This window comes from Mobula birostris, chromosome 5 (assembly GCF_030028105.1).
Source record: "Mobula birostris isolate sMobBir1 chromosome 5, sMobBir1.hap1, whole genome shotgun sequence".
In the NCBI taxonomy this organism is placed as follows: Eukaryota; Metazoa; Chordata; class Chondrichthyes; order Myliobatiformes; family Myliobatidae; genus Mobula; species Mobula birostris.
Window position 1 is genome coordinate 16,590,981 of NC_092374.1, and position 24,382 is coordinate 16,615,362.

General features: G+C 42.1%; 1 protein-coding gene across 2 annotated transcripts in view; it reads left to right on the forward strand.

The window, feature by feature from the left end:
- The first annotated feature begins 659 nt into the window (after positions 1-659).
- Positions 660-24,382, forward strand: part of galnt7 (UDP-N-acetyl-alpha-D-galactosamine: polypeptide N-acetylgalactosaminyltransferase 7) — a 137,410-nt gene continuing 113,687 nt past the window's right edge. For both annotated transcript variants that reach the window (XM_072257654.1, XM_072257653.1), the window contains exon 1: positions 660-1,094. In XM_072257654.1, coding sequence (XP_072113755.1) covers positions 966-1,094 — 129 coding nt within the window. In that variant the 5' untranslated portion in view covers positions 660-965. The remainder of the gene's footprint in view (positions 1,095-24,382) is intronic.

Consider the following 24,382-nt stretch of genomic DNA (forward strand, 5'->3'; position numbering starts at 1 on the left):
TTACATAAGTCAATTATCTGGTGAAACTAGATAATTACCAATTTCACTTCAACAATTTAAGACAATTGGTCACCACCTTCTTTACAGGGACAAAATGGTTAAACAATAAATGCTAATAAGGTAGCAAGTCCTAATCCTGTAATTGAATAAATTCAGTCAAAGCATCAAACGTTGTATTTTAAAAAAACTAGGGTGGAGAGGCCAGAACTAGTGAACACAGTTTCCTTCAAGATACAGAGCTGCCAATTAAAAACAAAATCAGAACATCCCAAAGACCAATGAACCCTTGAAATTCTAACATAAATGTCATTAATATTACGAACAACCAGGGATTCGCATCGTTTTCCACACAATAAAAAAAGTGCACCATCTGAATGTTTCCACCGTATTTAAGGTTAGTGACAGCAGTTAAAAGTTGTTGCGTTCATGAACTACAATTGGAAAAAAAACTTGGATCTATTTTTAAAGTACATTAAATAAAACCAGTAGTAAAGGGGGTGAGGGGATGAGTCACACAAACTGGAGCGAGAATCGAATGTAATGAACGTAACAATTGGCAGGACACATAAGGGGAGAAAGGGAAGGAAGGAATGAGATAACTAGAGAGAAAGAGGTGGGAAGGAAGGAAGGAAGGGGGCGGTGCACATGTTGTTGGAGAGCTAGAGGGAGCAGCAGTGCATGAAAGCTGCTCCATACAGTAGGAAGACGATCAAAACGGAAAGATAGCGAACAATAAGTCCTTCCCCCACTGATTTTTGTACAGATATTTTAAATTATTATTTATTGTAAAATACGTTCCAGTGTACGCTAGAATTTGTGCTGCTTTCCCCTCTAAACTTATTCCTGGCACCTTTGCGGCGGTCGAAGAGAAGATTTATCTTTGCAGAGACCCACTGAAAGTTGAACTTGCGCAGGGAAGGAAAGGGGGGAAATAACTGAAGTTGTGGAGCAACCCGGCGGGGGCCATGAGGGTGAAACTCGGCTTCCTCTTACGCAGTCTGCTGATCGTCGGCACTTTCCTGGCTCTGGTGACGCTCTGGTCTCGGCTGCTGTCGACACACGGCGAGGACGGCGACCCCTTCGCCCGGCAGATGGTGAGTTGAGGGGAGGGGATGGGGGGGGTTGAAGCAGGCCCGTGGTGGAGCCTGCGGCCCTTCAAAGGCGCTGTTGCCATGGAGACGGAGCTAGCCCGGTCCCCGTTGCTGGTGTGGGGGGGGGGGTGTGGTGGCAGCCTCCCACCGCTTCTTCATACCCTCCGCCACCTTACTCCATTCCCCTTCGCAGCAATTTCATTTCGCCTGAAATTTCAGCTTCGGACTCGCTTATTATTTGAGGAATTGCTCGCAAAATAACGGGTTAGATCCAGGCCATAGCAGGCCTCGGGCCCCAGGGTGTGACGATAGCTGAGTTATCCCCTTCATGTGTAATGAGACGATGTCCTGGGGTCAGCTGTGAATATTCCGGATTGATTTGTTTTGTTTCACATAGAATTATATACACCTTTATGGCTGGGCTGATATTGTAAGGAAAAAGGTGGTTCTGTTTTTTTAAAATTCTAACTATTTCAAATCCTTAGCCCCTTCCTTTCGTGTGCTTTATACCTATGCCTCTGATGAAGAGGACTCGGTTTCACTTTCCTGAAGTCAATTGGAATTATTTTGTTTCACTACACTTGCCATGGAAACGTTAAGAGACTTACTCTGAAATTTATTCTTGCCAGCTTTACCCTGTTCTTTCAGCTAGACTTGTGTCCATTCATTTTGAACTTTTAGGAATAATGCACCATTCCATTCCGATATAAGTTATGGATATTTATTGCCTCCAATCCCAGCAGAGGACACTCCTGATCCTTCTATTTTCCATTCTGTTGGAGAACTTCACTGTGATAGACTGTAGAAGGCACTACAGTCTGTTGCATTTAATCTAATTATAACTAGGTTTCCTTTCTACTTGTGTATACTTGGCACTGCTCAAGTCTTATGCATTTGTTCTTTCTCCCCTTAAATTAATTCTGCATCTCATTTAAATGTGAAATATTGTAATTCACCAGGGTTCATTTGTGTGATGCATTTTAGTTTATTATTTATCGCATGTTTCTTTTTTTTCTTGAAAATAGTGTTAGTAATAATGGGGTGCCACAAAGATTCCTTCTAGGACTTCGGATATTGACTTTCATTTTGACTTGGTTCACCACGATGGTGTAGCATTTAGCATGACAGAGTTTGGAGTTCATTTCCGGTGTCTTCTGTAAGAAGTTTGTACATCCTCCCCATGAATACATGGGTTTCATCTGGGTGCTCCAGTTTCGTCCCACAGTCCAAAGACATGCTGATTGGTAGATTAATTGGTCATTGTATGTTGACCTGTGGTTAATAGGTGATGGGTGAGTTGCTGGGCGGTGCAGCTTGTTGGGCCAGAAGGGCCTGTTTGACACTGTATCTCTAAAATACTGTGTATCAGCGTTTTGTATGATATACAAGGTTAGGGATAGAAAATAACCTACAAGGAAGAAGTAAAAAAAAATCTGCAAAGGACTGATGGTAAATTTGGCAAGTGAGCAAGTCTATAATAATCTAAGGAAACTGTAGGACTTTTATTCAGAAAAATAAAGCTGAATATTTTAAAATGCTGAGACAGCTGGTAAAAGTGGTACTGTGGGTGTTCTGGTTCATGAAATGTAGGTAATAAAAGATGCTGAATGCAAATAGAAAGACAAATTGTTCCTTATTGCAAAGGCATTGGAGTACAAATGTAAGGAAGATGTTCTGTGATTATACAGTACTTTGGTGATACCTCATGATCTCATTCAGTACTGGAGAAGCCATAAAGGGCCTAATGCTTCTATTTCTAATGTTCTCATTTGCAGTATTGTGTGCAGTTTTGCCCGTAGCAAAAAATAAATGCAATGAATAAAAGTTGAGAAACTAGATGATAGAAATCTTAAAATAGAACCAAGTGCTGGAAATGCTCAGCAAGTTGGGCAGCATCTGTGAATGGAGAAATATGGGGTTATGGGGTTAACGCTTCAGGTTGATTACCTTGCATCAGAGCTATGAAAAGTTGAAGTCAGAACATGATTGAAATTGTAGAGGTGCAGTCTACAGAGATGAAGTGCTTGTCTATGAGAAGCTGGAAATTGAGAGTGAGTAAGTGATAAAATGGCACTAGTTAAGAGAGGGTTGAATCAGAGATGATCCATCTGCAGGCAATACAAACTGGAGATGGTTGAAAACTGAGAAGGAAAAAGGGAAAGTGCTGCAACTGTGAGATAGAAAACAGTTCCTTTGCTTCATTACTGGAAATCAGTTCCAAAATACTCATTCCTTTTTATTTGGCACCTTCCAAAGTGCAGCTGCAGGAGATGTAATACTTCCTTGCCAGCACGGTAATGTAGCGGCAAGCACAATAGTTTTGCACTGAGTGGGGTTCAGTTCCCACCACTCTCTGTAAGGAGTTTGTATGTTCTCCTCATAGCCGTGTAGATATCCTTCGGGAACTCTGGTTTCCCCTCATGTTCCAAAGACACACACTTGGGGTTAGTGACCAAAACATGCTCTGTTTTCGCTGGAAGCCTGGCAATGCTTGCGGGCTTTGAACTGTGTGTTGGTGATTGATGCAGAGTGGCGCATTTCACAGTATGTTTTGACGTACGTGTGACAAATGTAGTTAATCTGCTGTTCAGGATGAAAGCACTTCTTCCAGATAAAGCAGCAAATTACTTATTCCTCTTCCACATTGTTATGTCGCATTTAATACTCATAGTATAGTCTTGTTTGTGTTGAAGAAACTTGATGACAAGGCAGATGACACAAAGGTTGATGGTGTGATGGATAGTGTAGAAGGTTGTCTTGGTTACAATGGGACACTGATAGAATGAGAAGTGGCAGATGGAGTTCAGCCCAGTAAAGTGTGAAGTGATTCATTTTGGAAGGTTGCACTTCAAGACAGAGTGCTCGGTTAATAGCAAGGTTGTTAACAGTATGGCGGAGCATGAGGACCTTGGGGTCCACATCCATAGATCCCTCAGTTACTGTGCAAGTTGATAGGATGGTTAAGAAGGCATTGGCCTTCATTAGTGCAGGGAATTGGTTCAAGATCTGCAAGATAATATTGCAGCTCAATAAAACTCTGTTTAAACCACACTTGCAATATTGTGTTCATTTCTGTTCACCTTATTATAGGAAGTTATCGAGAGAGTGCAGAGGAGATTTATCAGGCTATTGTCTGGATTAGAGAGCAAGTCTTATGAGGAAAGATTGAACAAGCTAGAGCTTTTCTTTTTGGAATGAAGGAAGATGAGAGGCAACTTTGTAGAGACGTATAAGGTGATAAGAGGCATAGATAACGTGATAGCCATTTCTTCTCTGGGGGGAAAAAGCCACTAATACAAGATAGAATAATGATTGGAGGGAAGTATAGAGGGTGTATCACGTTTTTTTTAAACACTGGTGGGTGCATGAAATGAGTAGATAAGGACATTAAGGAGATTCTTAGATGAGCACATGGATGAAAGAAAAATGGAGGGTTATGTGGGAGGAAAATATTAGATTGATCTTGGAATAGGTTAAAAGTTCAGCACAACATCATAGCCCAAAGGGCCTGTTCTGTACTGTAACGTTCGATAAATGCAGGTTGGATGAATGCTTTGCAGAATACCTCGATTCAGTCAACAAGGGTAACCCTGAGCTTTCAGCTGCCTGTGCTCTAATTTACTCATCCAATTTTGACCTCTGTCTTTGACCACTTACAGTGGCTTGAGGAACAGCTTCTCATTATCTGGTGGTCATTTAGTGTCCTCAGGATTCAACACTGAATTCAACAATTTCAAATGCCCAGTATTCAAAAACTGACTAGTTCTGATGAAGTGTTATTACACTTACCTTGCTGAAGTTCTCCAATCTTACGTTGCGGAATCTGCCTGTCTGGTCCTGTAGTTGGTCAACGTAGGACAGGAAACATCAGTCATTTGAATCAGATTTCTTTGTTTTTTTTTGGAAAAGAGAAGGAAAATTATTATAACAAATATTACTTAATGCTAAGGTAATTTTGAGCTCTTAATAACATTTAAACAAATGTTTAACTATCTGAATGTCTGCAACATTGCGAAAGCTGTTAAATTCCTTGATGGATTTGGCAAGTGACAATAATCAGAACCCATTTTGCCACCTTTTAAAGGCTGTCAAGGGTGTTTCCTCAGCACTTCACCATCTGAAGCCTTTTCACCACTGATGTCTTACCATTTCTTGCCAGATGTCTGAAGGGCCCAGGGGCCTGGAAAAATCCATTGCATCAGTATCCCATTAACATGACCATAACGAGGAAGTAGGTAGTAGGCATGAGTTCAGCAAGTACACTGAGTCCTGCACCATCTGATTGAATGAAGGATGAAACAGGCTTGAAGGGCCACACATAGTGTCCTCTGTGTATAAAGCATAAATAAAGCCTAAGAATTTACTACTTTGCTAATGAGATCAAGAATCTGCCTTTGCTAACTCATCAGTGCATAAAAATTTTTCTTCCCATTCCTCTGTTTGTTTAAAATATTTAAAACAGGGCAAATTATTTATCATTCTGCCACAAATTCTAGTCTTTTTTTTCTACAGTGCCTTAGTTGCTTGATTTGATTCTCGTCAACACCTGGGGGATAAAATGAGAAAGAACTTGTGGGGGGGGGGGGGGTGGAGAAAGTAAAGTGAATAATGCAGAGAAACTAAAAAAGCAGATGGCGATCAATAGATTAGATTATGAGGACACTTAGTCGTCATCTTTTGTCATTTAGAAATGCATGCATTAAAAAATGATACAACGTTCCTCCAGAATGATATCACAAGAAAACACAGGACAAACCAAGACTAAAACTAACAAAACCACATAATTATAACATATAGTTACAACAGTGCAAAGCAATACCATAATTTGATAAAGAGCAGACCATGGGCACAGTAAGAAAAAGTCTCAAAGTCCCGATAGACTCATCATCTTACGCAGGCGGCAGAAGGGAGAAACTCTCCCTGTTATGAACCTCCAAACGCCACCAACTTGCCAGTGCAGCACCTTTGGAAGCACCCGACTGTAGCGGACTCTGAATCCGTCTGAAAGCTTCTAGCCTCTGACCAGCCCCTCTGACACAGCCTTTCCGAGCACCTCTGCCAAGCGCTTCGACCCCATCCCAGCCGCCGAGCAATAAGCAAAGCCGAGGATTTGGGGCCTTCTCCTCCGGAGATTCTGGACCACACAGCAGCAGCAGCGAAGCAGGCATTTCAGAAGTTTCACCAGATGTTCCTCCGTGCTTCCACGTCCGTCTCCATCAAATCAGGATTGTGCACGGCAGCCTACTTGACAAATAACAGACATCACCACCGTAGTGGCCGCTGTGATAGACTGAGAATAAAGGTTTTTGGAAAACACCAAAGTTAAGGATGTAGTAGATAGCAAGGAAGACGATCAAAACTTGTAGCAAGATCTGGACTAGCTGAAAAAATCAGATGTAACAGTTTCTTACCCCCAAATCATCAAACTCCTCAATACTCAGAGCCTAGACGGATACCAACCTACTGCCATGTACTGTGCCTATTGTCTTGTTTATTATTTATTGTAATGCCTGCATTGTTTTGTGCACTTTATGCAGTCCTGGGTAGGTCTGTAGTCTAGTGTAGTTTTGTTGTTTTACGGAGTTCAGTGTAGTTTTTGTATTGTTCATGTAGCACCATGGTCTTGAAAAACATTGTCTCGGTTTTGCTGTGTACTGTACCAACAGTTATAGTTGAAATGACAGTAAAAAGTGACTTGAGATGGAATTTAATACTGTCAAATGTGAGGTGTTGCACTTTGGGAGGATCAACTAGGGTAGGTCTTATACAGCGTGCGGTAGGGCACTGAGGAGTGTGGTAGAACTGGAATCGGGAATATAGATCCATAAGGTAGATAGGATTCTTTTTATAAAAAAAATCTGGCACATTGGCTGCCTTAAGTCAATGTATTGAGTACAGCAGTTGGGATGTTATCTTGAAATCGTTGGTTTCAAGATGTTGGTGAGGCTCAATTTGGAGCATTGTGTCCATTTTTGGTCATCTACCTACAGGAAAGATGTAAATAAGATTGAAAGACTGCAAAGAAATTTTACAAGGATGGTGCCAGGAGCTGAGGACTTGTGGTACAGAGAATGGGTTAGGACCTGTGAAATAGGTTTGGGCTTTATTCCCTAGAAAGTAGAAGTTTGAGGGGAGACTTGATAGAGGTGTACAAAATCATGATGGCTATAGATAAGGTAAATACAGGCTTTTTCCATTGAGGTTGGGGGCAACTAGAACAAGAGCACACTTAGAGGGTGATGCGAATGTGGAACAAACTGCCAGAAATGGTGAACTGCAACATTTAAGAGAGGTTTGGATTGATACAGGGCTGGGAGAAGTATGGAGGGCTACGGTCTGGGTGCAGGTCAATGGAACTAGGCTTATTTATGGGCCTCTTTCTGTGCTGTAGCATACTGTAACACTAGGAATCCTAGATTTACTCCTATGATACTAGTGCTTTTTTAACTGTGAAAGTAATTTGCTCTAAAATTATACAGCAATTATATAAAGCTACCTAAATGGGAAACATTTTCAGAGCTATATTCTATTAATGAGGCTCAGTTGTTGGTTATAAGTGACTGAGCACTGCTGTACAGTAATATAAATCATCTATCATTGAAAATCAATTTCATATTTACAGATGCCAGAGATTTGCCTTTAAGTTTTGGCCACTGTCCTTCAGTGTAATTCTGATTTTCCTTTTATTTGTTAACTTAGTTATTGTTTGAGTTTGTTTATGTATTCATTTTTGTAAACCTTCCTTGCATTTCCAGCAATGGATTCGGACTGCTAGTTTTAGTCATTTCCCTTTTTCTTGCTATAATGCGGTGCAGTAGGTCTGTGTGAAATCTTTTCTGACAAACTGTTTAAAATGGAAGTCATGAGCAAAGTACAAATAGTACCTACTAAATTTAATTCTGGATTATAGTATAATGCAGTAATATATTTTTTTTCACTGGCATAATGCTGTTGATGTAATTCATGCTTGGGTAAAATGTATAGATTGGTTCATTAAATCTCTCGTGTAGAAAAATTTTCTTGCTTCAAATAATTTACAGGTTCATTGAAATAAAATTCAGGAAGGATCCTATCAAATTGAATATTGCAATTTGAATCAGTTCTAAATGTTTTATAAATTGGCTTGAAGTGTGATCGTGTTATTTCGTAGGTAATCAAGATCTCTAATTGGATGCATCAACACCCACTTAAGGAACTCAGCAAATGAACAAAACTTGCTTGGAATTTTTGTAGGTCAGGTAGCATGTGTGGAAAGGGAGGCAGATTGAGGCTACATCTACACTACACTGGATAATTTTGAAAACGCCAGTTTTGAGTAAAAACGACAGGCGTCCACACTAAGTGTTTTTCAAAATATCTCCGTCCACATTAGGTGGATATTTGGGCGAATCTCCTCCTACTGGGCATGCCCAGGACACAGAAAACAAGCGAAGAGGAAACGGTATACTTGGTGCGCATTTGTCCAGTTACAGAGTAGAAAAACTTTAAAGGAATTGCTCTTGGCTCTCGCGCAGGAGGACTTAAAGCTAAAAAAATACTGGAGCGTATGGAGGCAACCGACAGGGAGTTCACGGACAGTGTGACGGCTGGCGACGAACATTGAAAAACTGACTAACTCTGTTGCATTAATAAAGCACCTTGTTAAATGTATAAAAAACATGTCTGCATTAGTGTTATCTTGTATTTGCATACAATGTTACATTAGGCTATTACACATCTATTGTCAGAGAAGTATTTGCATAAATGGGTAAACCACCTTCATACAAGCAAGGACAGAAAACATGGCAAAGTGAGTATACTTATTTATTCAGTAAGCTATGGGTCAAAGTATTTGGTGAGTGCATTTCTAACTCTTCTGGCTTCAGTTTCGTTGCCGTCTGTTCTGAAATTGTTAGGTTACGTGGGGGGTTGCGTTCAAGAAAACAACGAAATGCCGCCGCGCTGCGGCCATCTGTTCCGTCACGTCATGACAGCGTTTTTAAATAGTCAATAAAGCTCACTTTACAATTTCACTCTCACGCCGTTCACAGGGACTGCGCGTTATAACAGCCGTACAGCAGTGCTTGTGCAGTACCAAGCAGAAGCAGAAAAAGCATTGTTGTTGTGGTGTTGTCATGAAAGCGTTTTTAAATCTCTCCGGTTACCCCATACACACTACAACGGATAATAGGCGTTTTCAGGTTTATTCACTCTGGAGACCGTTTCTGAAAATCTCCGTTTTCGGAGGATGAAAACGCCGCTTTAGTGCAGACGGAGGATCAAATTGAAGGGAAAAAACTTTGTGTTAGTGTGGACATAGCATGAATGTTTCAAGTCAACCATCTTCTATAAGAACTTGCAAAAGTGGTGAAGGATCATTATGTAGCCTGGGGAAAAGTACACGCTCAGGACAACAAAGACTTTTTTGGGTTTTAATTCCTTGATCTGTTTTAGATGTTTAAGTGCCAGAAGAGGGTTGCGAAACAAAGCGAACGAATTTACAACCATCAAAGTTGCTGGTTCACCAGCAACTTTGATGTGTGTTGCTTGAATTTCCAGCATCTGCAGAATTCCTGTTGTTTGAATTTACAACCAATTCTTTCTGTTACAACCTCAGTTTAACTTCTGACTCACACTCTTGTGTATAAGACAGAATTGCGTATGCAGTATAAAAAATACCAGAACTAGTACAGAACTAATACGCTACAAATACGGTAGTGGCAATCCTGAAGGAACACAATACAAACAACATTAGAATCTCACCCACCCTGCATTTTATACATAACAGCAAAAAATGTAAGCGGATACATCTCATCTAAGACGTTCACACATGCTGAACTTCCTAACAGAGACTAAACATTCACGTTACGCGGTTACTTGCACGCTCAGTCCCGATACAATGAAGTTAGACAAAAGGTACACTTTGGCACAACTTTTACAAGGTATTGCCAGGTAGTTAAATTACAGGAAGACTGACCTACTTGGATGGTGAGGAACTTGGTATAAGCCACGCTACCTAGCATTGATTTCTCCACTCGTGGAAATCTAAAGCATCCACATGTAAAACATGTCAAATTACCAATATTCTTGATCTGCCAACAAGCATAAACGAATTCGCATGGATATTGTCAATTAATGCTCACCTTTCCTCACAATGCCCAGTACATTCTGAGAAGAACCCAATTCCAATGCCTTACCACGTCTTCAGCAGAAAGCAAAATGGTCTCCCTACTATCCCGTGCGTGTGTAATAACCTCACCATCTCCCTTAAAGGCACAGACAACTATTCTAGCATTACCCAGATGCCTGCCTAAGTACACTTTTAATGATACTGAATAAGATCTGGCAGTCACCTGGTTACAATTAGTTTGAAACTTTCTCTCTGTCTTACTCCACAAGTGCTGTCTGATCTGTTCAATATCCGCAGCATTTTCAAATATGCCAGTCTGGCATCAAATAGATCAGACATCATGATGATCTACATTTTTGCTTACTCATTCATCCAGAATATGAGATAGGATCCAGCACGTAAATTGAATGTGGACAAAAGCTGGGTGACTAGAGTGGGTTAGGGTGTGATCTGTGGGCCAAGTGTGCAGCCAAATTTGGGGTTGATGTCCATGGGTAGGTTGCATCCAGAGTTCAGGTTCAGAGTGCTTGTATATTTCTTGCTCCTTTTAATATCATCAACTATCTGGAAAATTTATTTTACTACTTTGTATTATGGAAACTGGGAAATATAAATGTTTTGATAATTTGATAAAGATTTCCAGTATTCCAGAAAATCTGCTGGTCAGTAATGACAAATTACCAGGTTGCTGGATTATCAGAGATTTACTGTATCTAGCATCTGTAGTTCTGTTTTTCAATGACTATGTGATTTACTTCTAGCTTAAAAATTGTCCACGCAAATTACTTTGTCCTTCAAAAATCCTGTTGTATCTCTTAATTCCTCACTTTGTAGATGGCATTTTATTGCTGCACTCCTTTGGTGAGTTATGGTTTCCAATAATAATTAATTCTGTGTGCAAAGAGGAGTAGCTTGATAGGGTTATCCAGAGCTGAAAGACACTTAGTACTGCATGACGAATAAAGCAGAAAATTTAGAGATAATGGTAAGAACAGGAACAAATTTAAAATAAATTTTATCTTCACCATTTTGCAATTGTTGAGCTGTTGACCAAAATCTGAGGTTAAAAACCTTTTGAGATGACTTCCTTTTACACGTTGTCAATGGAGAACAAATGCTGATTGTAACATCTCTTCATGGAGACAAGTGGTAAAAGAAAGCTTCATTCATTTTTGTTATTCAGTTGGTTTGACAGGCAGAGGCAGCAATTGTTGAACTTCACACTTCATCCTCCCTTGTTGATGTGATCATACATGCAAACTGAAATAGTGCAGAAAAGATTTATCAGAATGTTCCCTTGACTTGGGGTGGGGAAGGGGAGTGCGAGTTACAAGGAGAGGTTGAGTAGACTCGCACTGTATTCCCTGGAATGTCGAAGATTGAGGGGAAACCTGATAGGGGTATCATGAGGGTCATGGACAGGATGGAAGTACAAATTCTTTTCCCACAGAGGAGGTTCTTAAAAGCATGAGGGCAAAGGTTTAGAACAAGAAGTGACATATTTAAAAAGGACATCAGGGCCAGCCTCACCCAAAAGATGATTCTATTTGGAATGAGCTGCTATAAATACCGGCTAAGAACAGCACTATTACTGTTGTGGTTAGCATAATGCTACTTCAGCACCAGCAACCAGGGTTCAATTCCCTCTGATGATCATAATGTTCTCCCTGTGACCCCATATGGGTTTCTTCCGGGTGTTACAGTTTCCTCCCAGATTCCAAAGACAAACTTTATACTTATACTTTATTGTCGCCAAACAATTGGTACTAGAACGTACAATCATACAGCGATATTTGATTCTGCACTTTACACTCCCTGGATTACAAATATTAAATATTATAGATATTAAAAATAGTTAAAATTAGTAAATATTAGAAAAATAAATTATAAATAGAAAATAGAAAAATGTGATGTAAGGTAGTGCAAAAAAACCAAGAGGCAGGTCGGAATATTTGGTGGGTACGGCCCAGATCTGGGTCAGGATCCGTTCAGCAGTCTTATCACAGTTGGAAAGAAGCTGTTCCCAAATCTGGCTGTACGAGTCTTCAAGCTCCTGAACCTTCTCCCGGAGGGAAGAGGGACGAAAAGTGCGTTGGCTGGGTGGGTCATATCCTTGATTATCCTGGCAGCACTGCTCCGACAGCTTGCGGTGCAAAGTGAGTCCACGGACGGAAGATTGGTTTGTGTGATGTGCTGTGCCATGTTCACGATCTTCTGCAGCTTCTTTCGGTCTTGGACAGGACAACTTCCATACCAGGTTGTGATGCACCCTAGAAGAATGCTTTCTACGGTGCATCTATAAAAATCACTGAGGGTTTTAGGGGACAGGCCAAATTTCTTTAGTTTTCTCAGGAAGTAAAGGTGCTGGTGGGCCTTCTTGGCAGTGGACTCTGCTTGGTTGGACCAAGTCAGGTCATTTGTGATATTGACCCCGAGGAACTTAAAGCTTTTGACCTGTTCCACTTGTGCACCACCGATGTAAATTGGGTGTGCGGTCCACTACTCCTTCTGAAGTCAACAACCAATTCCTTCGCCTTGTTGGCGTTGAGGGATAGGTTAGTGTCTTCGCACCATGCCACCAGGTTCTTAATTTCCTCTCTGTACTCAAACTCATCATTACCCGATATACGGCCTGCAATTGTTGTGTCATCAGCAAACTTATATATTGAGTTTGATGGAAACTTGGCTACACAATCATGGGTGTACAGTAGTACAGCAGGGGGCTGAGTACACAGCCTTGTGGGGCACCAGTGCTCAGAGTGATTGTAGAAGAGAGCTTGTCCCCTAACTTTACAGCCTGGGTCCTGTCTGTGAGGAAGTTGAAGATCCAGCTGCAGATCTGAGTGCTAAGGCCCAGGGTCCGGAGGTTAGGGATCAGTTTATTTGGAACGATGGTATTAAAGGCAGAGCTGTAGTCAATGAAAAGGAGCCTTACGTATGCGTCTTTATTCTCCAGGTGTTCTATGGAGGAATGTAGGGCCAGAGAGATGGCATCTGCCATTGACCTGTTGCTCCAGTAGGTGAATTGCAAAGCGTCGAGGTTGACTGGTAGGCTGTGGTTGATGTGTGCCAAAACCAATCTCTCGAAGCACTTCATAGTAATTGATGTCAGAGCCACAGGTTGATAGTCATTCAGGCATGCCACGTTGCTCTTCGGCACTGGGATTATCGTTGCCTTCTTAAAACACGAGGGGATCTTAGACTGAAGCAAGGAGTAGTTGAAGGTGTCAGCAAACACTCCAGCTAGCTCGCTTGCACAGGCCTGGAGAACCCATCCTGGGATGCCATCTGGGCCCGTCGCCTTCCATACTGTACAGATAGGAGGTGAATTGGTCACATGGGTGTAATTGGGTAGCAGGGGTCCGTGCTGTATCTCTAAATAAAAATACTTAACAGTCATCTAGGTAAGTACATGGATAAGAAAGACTTTGAGGACTGTGGGCCAAACAAAGACAGATGGGACTAGCTCACTGGGCAACACAGTTGACATGAACGAGGTAAGCTGGAAGGTCTGTTCTCATACTGTAAGACTCTGGATTTAAATTAACAGGATCGGGTCTCTTGGGCCTGTTCCACTATTTAATAAGACCTTTTCTGATCTGATAGTAACTGCAACTCTCCATTACATTCTACATGTGGTAATCTTTCACCAAATTGCTTTCTAAAAAATCTATCAACTCTGTCTTAAACATATAAAACTGCACGCAATATTCACTGTTCTGTGTCATCAAGGTCCTGTGTAATTTAACTAGGATATCTTTATTTCTGTAATCAAAATCCTTGTAATGAAGGCAAACGTATGCATAAGAACATAAGAAATAGTAGTAGGAGTGGACCATCTGGCCTGTCAAGCCTCCTCCGCCATTCAATAAGATCATGGCTAATCTGGTCATGGACTCACCTCCACCTACCTGCCTTTTTTCCCATAACCCTTAATTCCCCTACAATGCAAAAATCTATCCAACCTTGTCTTAAATATACTTACTGAGGTAGCCTCCACTGCTTCATTGGGCAGAGAATTCCACTCTCTGGGGAAAAGCAGTTTCTCCTCATCTGTTCTAAATATACTCGCTTGAATCTAGAGGCTATGTCCCCTAGTTCTAGTCTCACCTAACAGTGGAAACAACTTTCCTGTCTTTATCTTATCTGTCCCTTTCATAATTTTGTTTCTATAAGATCTCTTCTCATTCTTCTGAATTCCAGTGAATACAGTCCCAGGTGACTCAATCTCTCCTGGTAGTCTAATCCCCTCATCTCTGGAATCAATCTGATGAACCTCCTCCGCACTGCCTCCAAAATCAGTATATCCTTCCTAATTCCATATACAGCATGTCTTTTTAATTGCTCACTGCAGCTCCCTGTTGGTGTTTAATGACTTGTGTACAAACACACCAAGATAGCTTTAAATATCATTACTCAATTTTTTTAATTGAATTAACTTTATTTCTTGCGTCCTTCACGTACATGAGGAGTAATAATCTTTACGTTGCGTCTCCGTCTAAATGTGCAATCATTGTGTAGCCCCCCCCCCCCCCCGCCACCCTCAGGGTCGCTCGGCTTGCTGTCGTCTAGGGAAACAGCCCTCGGCCCCGGCAAACTGGGTAATTCGTTTGTGTGGATGCTGTGTGATGTACCCCACCCCGCCCAAATAACAGACAATATACCAGATGCAGTTAAATGATTTACAGTTTATAGATATTACTGGAACTATATAATTCAGAGAGAATAAAATATAAAAATAAAAGGTGCCACACTTATCAAAGTTCAATCTCTTCGTGCACAAACAGTTGGAGCTCAAGGGCCTTCTTCAGCCTGGGACCACCATCGGTGGTTGACCAAACGCTCCACACGAGTCCGTCTCCATCTCCTCTCCTCGCCGAGCGCCCTCCTCGGGGTCCGACCCCGTTAGCGGACATCACAGCACCTCGTCCATCCTCTGTCTCGCTCTCCTGCCTTCTGCCCCAAAATCCGGCGCATACAGTATCTTCAAATACACCAAAAACATAACTATCCCAATTGGTTAATAACATATTTCTTATCACACTCTAAACCAAAACAAGCTGCTAGCGCGAACTTTTTCAGCGTTTAACACAACAAAGCCGCATTCCCCAGATTAACATAACAAAGACGCCATTTTAATTAGCCCCCGCAGTAACATAAAAGTCGAAACCCCCTTACACTCTCCCCCCACCAAATAAAGTCATGTCCTCATGATTTCTAAGTAACTCGCCAACCAGTCCTGTAGACACATAACAACACACACATACACAGATACACACAGTGACAGTGCTCCCCAAACAGTGGACCTTACTCCCGTCCCACGGGCGCTACATAGGCCAACCTATCTGAGAGCTTCTTAACCCTCCGAGACCTCCGTACCCCCTCACCTAAACCCAAAAGGCTCAGACACTACAAGGGATACCTCGGGCCTGCTTGCCAACTCCTCTCTCACTCAGGCCACCATTACAGCTCAGTGCCCCCAGTCCTGTGTTCGGGGCCCCGCCTCTCCTCCTTCCTGATCCTGCCGTAACTCAGACTGCCCACAGCTAGCCCTCCCCACTACTGCTGACTCAGTGGGAGAAGGGCCAAAGGTCTCTTCCTCAATCACGGGGAAGTTAGCGAAAGGCAGCATGTACGACATGTGCAGCACATCATCCTTTGAATCCGTATCCTTCCTCATTCCCTCGATCGGTAGCTGCTGTTTGAGTTTCTCCAAGCTGAAACATTTAGCTGGGGCTACCCCTTCAGCCTCCTGCAGTCGAGACGTTAGCTTCTTCGGGGACTCCTTCAACTCTCGCCACAGCCTCAGCATTTCTGACTCAGGGTTCCTGGCCATCTCAATCTGGGACGCAGTTATCCCACCAGCTTCTTCCACGCTGACCTGAAAAGCAGCAGTTAAAGAATGTTCAGCCTCCGGTTGTTTCTTCCTGAGGAAGTCTTCCAGGTCAACTTTCAGTTTTTCCACTTCATTTAAACTCGCGATAGTCATCTTCAGGTTCCTTTCAAGTGTCCGCCTCCCTTTTCTGAGATCTGTCCTCCATTTCTTCATCTCCTCGGGAGTGTAATCAAACTCCCCTCCCTGGGCTCTCGGTTTTCTGTTGACCTTAGTCAGAATACTTCCTTGATCTTCCCCAACTTTTAAGTCTTCCAATCTGTTCTGAATGGACGTCTTGAGTTTCTGCTGATCCCTTCGAAGGTGGGTCGTTGTTTCTTCTCGCTGGATTAATTCATCAGTACATGTGCAATCCCCTCTCTTCCCTGTGTCTCATTCAGATTGACGACCTGGGTTTCCATCCCCCGGTCCACCACCGTCTGTCCCAACACCAGGAGGTTCAACTGGTATGTCGGGTCATTTTTCTCACACTGCAACAAACTCCTCCGGCCAAAATCTCCTCCACATTTGACACTTCGCTTTGGTCGCCTGGGCTCAGCCACTCGCCTCGCCTCGCCTCATAGTCCCCCCAGGCGAATCCAAGCTCCAGGCGGTCATCCACATACGTCAAAACTCCACACACCTTCACTTCCCCCATGGTCTTCCTCATGCCCCGCGGGAAGGATGCAGGGGCTCCGGATATGCTCTTGGGCATCTCTTCGGATCGGAAAAATCCCAGGGAACTAATAATGGCTGTCTTCGGCTCAACAGCCGCACTCCTCAGGATCTGACAACATCCACTCCTCAGATGCAGCACATTAAACCACATTGCATAATCCACACACACGCTGCCTTCATCTTCCACGGTGCCAGGGTCCAGTTGCCGCGACCTCTCTCTCACTGAGGTGTCTTCAGCGGTCAACTCCCCTCCCTCGTGGTAGTTTGGAGCATCTACTAAGAGGGTCTCACCCTCAGCTACTTTCCCCAAGCCGTACCACCGCTGGGTCTCGTTTAAATTTGGTACTGGCTCAAGGCTGCTACACATGTCCTCAGAAGCAACTCGACACACTGGGTGCCCAGAAAATGCCTCCATGAACTCCAGGGTCATTAACCAATCATCGTCTTCTAGATAACTACCGGCACTGGTACCCAAAGTCTCCGGTGCCCTTGCGGTTGTCAAGGATAAATGCTTCAGACACCGGTTGTAAAACGAACCGTACAACAACTTGATCTGTGCCCCGGGGTCGGGGATAGCTTTAGCATCGCTTCCCTCTATCCATAGCGACACCCTGGGGCGTGGCCCCTCTAAGCCTTCAGGAATAGGGTCTTTTCCTTTCGGAAGTTCATCGGTACGTTGCTGGGAACATGCTTCCCCAGAGACCCAAAGCCGTTCCCCCACTGGGCCTCCACTGAGTTTCCCGACACCCCTCTCATTAGCTGAACAACTGACGGAGGGGCTGATCCCCTCAAATGATCCCCCTGGCACTGCAAGCAATTTAGCCACCCTCCTAGCCAGAGAAGACACACTGAAAACTTACCCCCCTCTTTCAAATAACTGACAGCTGTCACTACAGTGTAAGTGAACCTGACAGCTCTAACACCGTCACCAGCCCGCCTACTCAAACTTTCAACCAATCCCTGTCGCTGTCCCTCAACCAAGCACTGCCACTCATCTAACAACTGAGAGATCTGCTCCGCCCCTCTTGGGGTGGACACTATCCCAAGTGCCAGGAGGAGCCCGCCAGAGCTAGAACATTTATTCGCAGACCCTACCTCCAAATCAGACCACTCTTTCCTCTCTCTCCCAACCGCATGGACAGCCCCGAGTGCCACCTCCAACTCGTCAATGCCAGCCTGAACTCGAACAAAGACCTCACCCACAACACATACAGCAATCACCAGCAAATAACCTACAGAGACACACATTACAGATTTAAACAGGGCACCCACACAGCATACCAGTAGATCCAATCCCGGACAAAGCCCACACAATGTAGCCCCCCCGGCCACCCTCAGGGTCGCTGGGCTCGCTGTCGCCTAGGGAAACAGCCCTCGGCCCCGGCAAACTGGGTAATTCGTTTGTGTGGATGCTGTGTGATGTACCCCACCCCGCCCAAATAACAGACAATACACCAGATGTAATTAAATGATTTACAGTTTTTAGATATTACTGGAACTATATAATTAATAGAGAATAAAATATAAAAGGAAAATAAAAGGCGCCACACTTATCAAAGTCCAATCTCTTCGTGCACAAAAACGTTGGAGCTCAAGGACCTCCTTCACCCTGCGACCACCTCGACCGGCCACCTGGGACCACCAACGGCGGTCAGCCAGACGCTCCACATGAGTCCATCTCCGTCTCCTCGCCGAGCGCCCTTCTCGGGGTCTGACCTCGTTAGCGGACTCACAGCACCTCATCCATCCTCTGTCTCGCTCTCCTGCCTTCTGCCCCAAAACCCTGCGCATACAGTATCAAATACACCAAAAACATAACAACTATCCCAATTGGTTAATAACATATTTCTTATCACACTCTAAACCAAAACAAGCTACTAGCGCAAACTTTCTCAGAGTTTAACACAACAAAGCTGCATTCCCCAGATTAACATAACAAAGACGCCATTTTAATTAGCCTCCGCAGTAACATAAAAGTCGAAACCCCCTACACTACTTTATTCTAAGTTTAAAAAAACTCCAGTAGTTTTGCCAAACATGACTTTCCTTCAGTCCTTGGCTCAGGATAGCCAATAATATTGACACTGGTACTCTACCAATTACTGATCTAAACCCATTAAAGGATTCAAAATAACATTCAAAATGCTGGAGGAACTCAGCAGGTCAGGCAGCATCTATAGAAAGGAATAAACAGTTGACATTTTGGTCTCAGCCTGAAATGTCGGCTGTTTGTTCCTTTCCCTAGATGCCACCTGACCCATGGAGTTCCTCCAGCATTTTGTATGCATTACTCTGGATTTCCAACATCTGCAGAATCTCTTGTGTTTACCATTAACAGATCCATTTTGCATCAGCTGAAATGCATGGTGTGGATGGTATGTGTGTTGATTAAGTTTCTCGTTTTTTTTTCTTGCCATAGGCAGCCGTGTAGAGGTACCATGAAAATTACCTCTTTGCACCACAGCACAGTGCATCATTTAAATAATTGGGTTTGGAAGTGCAGAAGTATAGGTTACAGTTTTTGCAGTGTAGGGATTGACTGAAGATTAATGGAAAAACTTTCTGAGTTCCATCAATTTATTTGAGGACTTTTTAAAAAAAAAAAAAAAAAAAAAAAAAAAAAAAAAAAAATTAAATCTTTGTAATGCTCCTGATACTACAAATTGTTAAATACCATGTGGTTCATTCAGGGATGAAAATCTGCCTGGTTGGCTTTAGTGAAACAGCACTTGGAATATTATGTACTGTTTTGGTATCTTTATCCAAAAAAAAAACAATTTTTTTTTTATATAGAAAGTGTGTAGCAGAGATCATTGAGACTGGTTCCAGAAATGATGGATTTGCTGTCTGAGAGATTCGCTACTCTTTAGTAGAATGACAAGATATATAATCAAAGCTTAGTAAGTTCTTAGACAGAGTTGGTAGGCTAGATGAGGATGAATTATTTCCATGGTTGAAGTTTCCATCCTTCCAAGGTCACAATTTCAACATAAAGGGATTGGCTGTTCAGGAATGAGGTGAGAAATTGGAAAAACTTTGAATTTATTTGAGGAATTTTTAAATTAAATCATTGCATCATAATAATGACACTGATACTACAGGCTGTTAAATACTGCCTCATTTATTCAGGGGTGGAAATCTGCCAGATTGGCTTTAATGAGACAGCATCTGCAATACAGTGTTTTATTTTGATGTCTTTACCCAAAAAACAATGTACTTTTCATAGAGAGCATGTAGCCAAGATCATTGAGAATGGTTCTAGGAATGATGGGTTTGCTGTTGAGAAAGATTCTCTGCTCTTAAGGAGAATGACAAGAGATATCAAAGTTCACAAAGTTCTTTCAGAGTTGGTAGGCTAGATGAGGATGGATTATTCCCACGGTTGAAGTGTCTATCGTTAGTTAGAAAAATCATAATTTCAGCAAAAGGGGTTGGCTAATTTCTTCAATCAGAGATGGGGAAACCTTTGAAATTCTCTACCCCAGAGGACTGTTTCATATTTGGTCATTGTCTCTATTCAGAATGGGGATTGATGGAGTTCTATACATTAAGGTATTGGGTGATATAGGGATAGTGCAAGAAAATGGCACAAAAGTTAAAAATTCAACCATGATATCTCTGAAGGTGTAGCAGCATGAAGGATCCAGTGGTCCACTCCTGCTTTTATTATTACATTCTCAAGATTATGTAAATGTAAAAGAAATATACGTAAGACACTGAAAATCTGAAGTAAAATAGAATATGCTTGAATAGTCAGATTGGGTGATGTTTGAAGAAACAAGTTGTGTGAATTGCTCAAATTCTAGCGCTTTATTTTAGCTCAGTTTTTCTCAAAATTTTTTGTAGCCCAATACCCCCTACAGCTCTTTTATACTGCCAAGGCTGCCCCAAAGCACCTTCATACTTGCCAACACCCTTTTTAGTCACTTACATTCCAGTGCCCTCGTAGTGTAAAAACATGTCTAATGCTAACGTGAGAAAAATGATTCTGCTTTAAATTTTTATTTGTCTTTAAACTTGGCTTACACAGTCTGCTGTACAGGAGCTTTGATATCAACATGATCCTTAAACTTGTTTTTAGCAAGAGTTGAAATATCTGGTTCAAGTTGTGACAGCAAAAGCCTTAAGTCCTCACACGTAACACTGTCCAAGCGGTTTCTGTTTTTGTGAGTGTGGTTCACTACATTGAAGCCTCTTTCAACCAAGTAGGAGGATGGAAATGCAATGAAGAGGGGCTTGGCTCCTTCAAAGACCAAGAAACTTCATATGACAGTGTAGCCACATACCATAAAAGCAGACATTTTTGAAAAGCATTTTTGCTGCTGCGTCATTCTGAATTTCGATAATTTCTTCTGGCAAGCTCTGTTCTGTTCTTCCATCTTGCGAAGAAATGAGTTAATTACCCAGTCTGAAATTTCCAGATCTGTCAAATCTTTGAATCGATTTTGAAAATCCTTCTTCAGTGACTGCAGGTGTAAGCAGTACTGTTGCAAATATTGTCTGTAAGAGAGTGCCATACTTTCCACACAAGGAAACTTGAGAACATTCTTCCCCTAACAACACACATCAAAGTTGCTGGTGAGAGCAGCAGGCCAGGCAGCATCTCTAGGAAGAGGTACAGTCGACGTTTCAGGCCGAGACCCAGCATTCTTCTCCTAATGTTTTGCTTATATATTTCCAATTTTCTGATTAAAAGTGAACACTGCACTTTTTGCCTGGATTAAATTGAAATTCTCACACTAAAGTTTCATATTTTGTCATACTTGTTGGTAAGGTATGCCACATCTCCACGTAGAAGTTCAAGCTTGTTTCCAAAGCTGTTGTCGATTTTGAGCAAAAATTCAACCCTAGTATCAAAAAGATCAAAGAAACGTTTTAACCAGAGCCTTTTGACAGCCAACGTACTTCAGTGTGAAGAAGCAAGCATTCAAACTCATCATTATCTTGGCATAACTGGTGAAATATTCCTTTTAATGGATGAGCTTTAATTTTGTCGATAGTGGATATCACAAGAGTCGTGCTTTAAAAAAAAGCCACTGGCTGAAATTTTTTGCTGTGAGATGTTGACGATGAATTACACAATGGATTGCAAACAGACTTGGAATTTCTTTTTCCATAAATGCCTCAAAACCATCGTGGCGGCCTGTAAATATATGGTGCTCCATCTGTTGCACAAGAAATCATGTTCCTAATTGGAATACTTTTATCCTCAATATGCATTTTGAATTTGATTGATTCTCTTTTGATACTTGTTTTTAACTTTGTTTTAAGAAAGAATCTCTCCTTAAACTTTTCCATTTTTGATAAACCTTACATATGCCATTAGCAATGCCTCCATTGTCTGGCACAGTTGATCATCCAGTTGTATCCCAAATTCTGTGTTTTATAGCTCTGTTCATAGTTGATCCTCAATGTCTTCAGTCGTTTTGTCAATACGACAAGTTACAGAGTTATCAGAGGAATTGATTTTATAATACTGGTATCCATTTTGAGAAAAGTGGTGAGCACTTCTGATACAGCAGGCATTATTAATCTTTCACCAACTGTTTGAGGTTGTCCACACTTTGCTATTATTTGGGAAATGTTATAAGAAGCAATGAGACCACTATCAAGGTCATTTTTAGCCTTCTTGGCAAATGACGCGAGTGTGCAACGCTTTTCAAATGCTTCTTTCATCTTCTGGAACTCAGTAATACCATAAGTAGCCTTTCCGGAGTGTCTTTTATAGAAATGTTCCTGCAATCTTGATGGTTTCATGGCTTCATTAGACAGCATAATATTACAAATAAGACACATGGGGTGGCACTGATCTGACAGGAATGGAACAAAACCATACTCCAAGTATGTAACATTGTATTAACACACTTTTTGTAGTTTCTGTTTCTGTTAGCAGGATTAGAATTGACATCTTCACCACCTTCAGACTCCTAGAGATTGTGCCGTACATATTTAGTCATAGTCATACTTTATTGATCCCGGGGGAAATGGGTTTTCGTTACAGTTGCACCATAAATAATAAATAGTAATAAAACCATAAATAGTTAAATAGTAATATGTAAATTATGCCAGTAAATTATGAACTTTAAGTCCAGGACCAGCCTATTGGCTCAGGATGCCTGACCCTCCAAGGGAGGAGTTGTAAAGTTTGATGGCCACAGGCAGGAATGACTTCCTATGACGCTCTGTATTGCATCTCAGTGGAATGAGTCTCTGGCTGAATGTACTCCTGTGCCCACACAGTACATTATGTAGTGGATGGGAGACATTGTCCAAGATGGCATGCAACTTGGACAGCATCCTCTTTTCACTCACCACCATCAGAGAGTCCAGTTCCATCCCCACAACATCACTGGCCTTATGAATCAGTTTGTTGATTCTGTTGGTGTCTGCTACCCTCAGCCTGCTGCCCCAGCACACAACAGCAAACATGATAGCACTGGCCACCACAGACTCATAGAACATCCTCAGCATCGTCTGGCAGATGTTAAAGGACCTCAGTCTCCTCAGGAAATAGAGACGGCTTTGACTCTTCTTGTAGACAGCCTCAGTGTTCTTTGACCAGTCCAGTTTATTGTCAATTCGTATCCCCAGGTATTTGTAATCCTCCACCATGTCCACACTGACCCCCCCCCCCCCCAGATGGAATAATTGCTTTATTCATCATTAATGGGGCTAAATCAAAATAAAATATTAACACAACTGGGAATGCCCATCAGATGTTGATGACAGCAGCCTGTTAGCATGGTTGGTCAGTTGTCATGCCTCAAGTTGGGGTCCTGCTTACCGCACCCCCCCCCCCAAAAGAATCTTGAACACCCCCAACATCTTCTATTTCCCCTGATGCCCCCTTAGGACATGTAACCATCCCCAATGGGAATCACTGTTTTAGCTAAACGATTTGTTTCTCAATAGTGATTATTAATATTCATCTATCTTCATGTGTAATTCTGAGCAAATAGGCACTTAAAACCCCACCCTTGCTCCCCTTGGTCCTTCAGAATCTTTCCATTTCCATTTTAGTAATGCACTTCCTTGTAGCTTGCAAAATTAAATTTGCCACCAGCCTTGTCAATTCCCCTTTTAAACTATAGAAGCGTTGGCATTTGTCAAGTCCCTTCATTTATATCTTCAATATAATTGCAATATCATGCTCATTGTGCTCTCTGAAATCGAAAGTACTGTTTCACATAAATCTGGCCCCAATCTGTCTCCATAGTATATTGGGGCATTCTATCATACAAGCAGAGTTTGTTGCCCTTAACTTTATGTTTCTTGTCTGCAACACTGTAGTATAGTGGTTAGCATAACACAATTACAGCCCCAGCGTCCCGGGTTCAAATCTACCAGTCTCCTTAAGCAGGTTATATGTTCTCCCCATGACTACATGGGTTTCCTCTGGTACTGCAGTTTCCACCCACATTCCAAAGACGCATGGATTATTGACCACATAGGTGTAATGGAGCGCACAGACATGTTGAGTTGAAAGAGCCTATTACCATGCTGTATTTCTGTTTTTAAATGTCATTCTTTTCTGTTTACCTGTATTGTTCTCAAGCTGTCAGTAAGATGCAGAAGCATGAAAACTAGAGACCCTGAGCAAAAGCATAATTTAATTTGAAAACCAAGAAGGAT